The following is a 4,332-nucleotide window of genomic DNA, read 5'->3' as shown; positions in this document are numbered from 1 at the left end:
TTGCTATCACATAAGTTGCTTGTATTGCTTAGCATAAGTTGTTGGTGCACATAGATGAACCATAGTATATAGGCTTTGGGATTGACAAAGTAAACGCTAGTTTTATTCCGCATTTGTTAAGCCCATCTCGTAAAAGTTTTAAACCGCCTATTCACCCCCCCCCCCCCTCTAGGCGACATCCGTGTCCTTTCAGAGCCTCGTGAGCAGGATGAACTGATTTATTGCCTTCGTGAAGACGGATTTCCTATGAGGAGCCGGCTCACATGGGGTGCTGGTGTGGTGGTCGTGCTTGTTGTGGTGCTGATGGTGATCACGATCATGATATATAATTTGGAAGTAGCTAGGCTTGACAACAAAAAAAATGGAGCAAGATCTATATATTCGACGAGGTGATATGTACTAGCCCCTCATTTGGTGAAATTGTGTTGCAACGCAAGCAGTTGTTCCTGAACTCGTGGACGCAACTATGGTCATGACTACCACTACTATTATGCTAGTTCTAATGAATTAGCCGATTCCTGAATTGCAATTCTACCGAACACATTGTATGTAGTGTTCTCTTTGCTTGGTAAGGTCATCACATAGTTGACGAGGTAACTCCATCGGGAAACTGCATGTAACCAAACGGGCGAACAATTAGCCGAAACACAAATCATGGGTAACCAAACGTACGCTGGGCTTGGCTTCTGCTATGACGCGTAGAATGAATTGTTGCCAACCAAACTAGTTATACAACATGAATTAGAAGCTACATTTTACCTCAGACAGTTCCAGAACTAGGGCTGAGAACTAAGTTCGTGCTCAGTCAAGTCCTACACCGTTAGATTTGCTTCATAATTCGTGCTACTTATCATTTGTAACATGAATTGCAACTGAAATTTGATGACATCATTTGGATGACAACGAAGTTAGTTTTTAGTCGATTGAGAAATAGCCACATCCAAGAAAAAAAAGTGCTACCTGAGTGGAAATAGATGGTCGAGAATTACGTTGATTATACCTTTATTTGACAGAGACGGAAATATACAGAGGAAAGTGCCCGTGCGTATGGGATGTGTTGTGTCCGGAGAAACACACCATAGTGATATTCGTTCATTCACAGTAACAAAATGTGGAGTGAACATATATGTGTTAGCTAGCAATACAGCCAGTAGTAATGAAGTATCTTCTTGGTCACAGGCTCCAAATGCCATGGAGCATGTTCTTCAGCTTGCTCCCGCCAAGCTTCTTGACGATCTTCTTGGCGTCCATCACATTGGTCTCTGCGAGCTTCTCAAGATTCCTAAAATTCAGAAAAGTTCAAGCAAATGCAGTTAGCATCTATATATTCAGAAGGTGAAAATTCCAGAGAGAATGTATCACTGGATCGGATGAATGTTACCTGACATGCTCCGATGACATGATCTTCCTCCGGCCGGAGCTGCTGTCGGTCAGGTGCACCAGCGTCGACAGCAAGAACCGCTTCGCCGGCGAGGGTTTCTCCTCGTCGGGGCCCAGCAGCTGCAGTACCTGCGCCACGTTGCGCTCGTCCTGGACGAAGCGCTTCCGGTTGCGGTGCACGGACATCATGGCGCAGAGCGCCTCCGCCGCCATCTCCCTCGTATCCAGGGATTTGGCCGCCTGGACGATGCCCACCAGCTCCGGCATGAACCCGGCGTCGCCCATCGCCTTCTTGGTCTCCTCCGACACGTGGCACAGGCGGTGCGCCGCCTTTAGGGCGCAATGCTGCAGCGTGCTGTCGCCGTTGCGGAGGAAGAAGAGGACGCGGTTGAGGAACACGGCGCCGATGAGCCGCTCGACCGAGTCTGGCGACGTGAAGCAGATCGCGTCGATCGCGCGGAGCGCCACCTCCCGTGCCTTTGAGGAGCGCGGGATGCCCGGGTCGAGCGCGCGGACGAGGGAATCGACGGCGCCTTCTTGGAGCACGACCTCCCTGGACGCGCTGTCGCCGGAGGCGATCGCGGCGAGGAGCTCGATTGCCTGGATTTGCGCCGCGTCGTCCGCGGGGCCTTGCAGGAGCGACACGAGCACCGGCACCGCCCCGGCATCGGCCACCATGTACTTCCTGATCTCGTCGACGCCCACGAGGCTCCGCAGCACGCGGCACGCCGCGCACACGACCTCGCCGCCGCTGGCGCGGCGGTCAGAGCAGACGTTGACCAACGCGGTGACGCCGCCGTGCGCGGCGACGGCCCACGCGTTGTCGGCGTTCTCCGTGAGCTTGCTGAGCACCCGAGCCGCCCGCTCCTTCGCAGCCGGCCCGGCGGCCGTGTCAAGAACCCGGATCACCGGAGCGATGACGCCACCGACGACAAGGTCGCCCTTGTAAGCGTCGAACCCGGCGATCATCGAGACGGCATCCAGGGCCTCTTCCTGGACACGCGCGTCTTGGCACTCGAGCAGCCCGACGAGAAGGCTGATCCCGTCTGCGACGTCGGCCACGACGACCCGCACGCACTTCTCGTCGTCGCGCAGCACCTCGTTGAGCGCGGCGGCGGCCTCCCTCCGCATCTCCGCGCCGCCGACCCTGAGCCTGGCGAAGAGGTCGCGCACGTAGAACCGCACGTCCTCGCGGCTGGCGCCGGCGCACGGGCGCGGCACCACGAGCGCCCGCGCGCGCGTCAGCGACCCCGACGCGCACACCTCGTCGAGCCGCGCCACGTGCGCGTCGAGCGTGGAGGCCACGACGTCGAGGTCGCTCCGCAGCCGCAGCTTGCCGCCGCCGTAGTGCTTCCCCTGGCTCCGCGGCACCAGCTCCCGCGCCTCCGTCACCGCGCCCGCGACGTCGCGCAGCAGGCCGTCGAACGCCTCGTGCCTCTCCCCGCCGTCGGAGGGCGCGATGATGGTGATGTCCGCGAGGCCGCCGTGGAGCCGGTTGAGCCTGTCCCTGATGAGCTGCCATTTGAGCGGGAAGAGGGAGGCGGAGAAGGAAGCGGAGATCAGAGAGTTTATGGCGTCCAGTGCCGCCGCGAGCCTCGCTTGCTCGTCCTGCTCTGGTTCTTGGCTCCCTGCTGCCGCCGGTGCGGCCAGTTCACCCATTCTCCCTACCGAGCTCAGCTCAGCTTACAAGCAAACAGGGCAGTGTTACCATTCCTGCCGTTGCATCGAGCAAAGCAAGGAATGAACAAGGAGCAGAGCAAAGCGGTGGAGGTATTACTAGTAGTGGTATGCGGGGACGGCGGGGGAGTGTGATAACTGTAAGTGCAGGGTGGTGAACTGGCGAAGGCTGTTGCGCCTTGATGCCAAGCTCGGCTTCGGCAGTTAATGGAGTTATGGAGGCGGAGGCGGGGCCGGCGATGGGTCCCCCGGATGCGGACGTGGGCGCAGCACGAGCACGAGCACGACGAAAATAAATCCTATACGACCCTCCTCGTGCGACTGTTGTGTTGGTTGATGCAGTGGGTGTCGGTCTATGGGAAAATGCGTCTGTGCGGGAGGGAGAAGCGAGGACGAAGGAGTCTGGGGATTGGTGCGTTGCTGCGGAGAAGAAGGGCAGGAGGATCGAGGGAATGGAATAAGTTGCAGAAATGCCCAGAAATGCTACGCGTACAAAAACGACTGTGCAGTGGACAACTACCAAAGGCCATTTCATCAATCAGAAAATCACGTTGTTATCCATGTGGAATAAAAGTATCTATAACTATATCTTCCAAGCGTTTAAGCACCTTCATAAATAAGTCTAGTTTCTCAACACATTATAGAGACGACCATAAACGCAACAAATGAGTAAACCGGTAAATGATCTGCATAAGTGAAAAATTCTTATCATTGAAAACAATGTCTGAAAAGGACATTTCTGTTGGAGATATGCTCAAGAGGCAACAATAAAAGTGTTTATTGTTATATCTTAGTGTTCATAACAAATATTTACATCCCATGCTATAATTGTATTAACTGGAAACATTAATACTTGTGAGTTTTGTAAACATAAAAGAGTCCCTAGTAAGTCTCTTGTTAAACTAGCTTGTTGATTAATAGATGATCATGGTTTCCTGATCATGAACATTGGATATTATTAATAACAAGATCATATCATTAGGTGAATGATGTGATGGACATACACCCATAGTAAGCGTAGCATATGATCAATTCATTAAGTTCGTTTTGCTTCAAGTTTTAAGATACATAGTAACCTAATCATTCGACCATGATATCATGTTAATCACCTACACTGGATGGATGCTTTGATGAAATCAAACACTATTTCATAAATTGGTAGTTATAAATGTGGCATTAAGTGTTCGGAAAGTATAGGTTGAAGCACGTGGATCAATAGTGAGATTTGTCCATCCAAATGACGGATAGATATACTCTGGACCCTCTCGGTGGAAT

At 53.0% G+C, this 4,332-nt stretch overlaps 1 protein-coding gene across 1 annotated transcript; it reads right to left on the bottom strand.

The window, feature by feature from the left end:
- Window positions 1–985: 985 nt before the first annotated feature.
- On the bottom strand, window positions 986–3,326 carry LOC127333091 (uncharacterized). Its single transcript, XM_051359404.2, has 2 exons — window positions 1,382–3,326; window positions 986–1,282 (listed from the first exon to the last, which is right to left on the bottom strand). The coding sequence occupies exons 1-2, from the start codon at window positions 3,037–3,039 to the stop codon at window positions 1,174–1,176; spliced, it is 1,767 nt and encodes a 588-aa protein (XP_051215364.1). The 5' UTR covers window positions 3,040–3,326; the 3' UTR covers window positions 986–1,173.
- Window positions 3,327–4,332: the final 1,006 nt, after the last annotated feature.

Source organism: Lolium perenne, chromosome 2 (genome assembly GCF_019359855.2).
Source record: "Lolium perenne isolate Kyuss_39 chromosome 2, Kyuss_2.0, whole genome shotgun sequence".
NCBI classification, from domain to species: Eukaryota; Viridiplantae; Streptophyta; class Magnoliopsida; order Poales; family Poaceae; genus Lolium; species Lolium perenne.
Note: the sequence above shows the minus strand (reverse complement) of the source record. Positions and strands in the feature narration are given on the sequence as shown.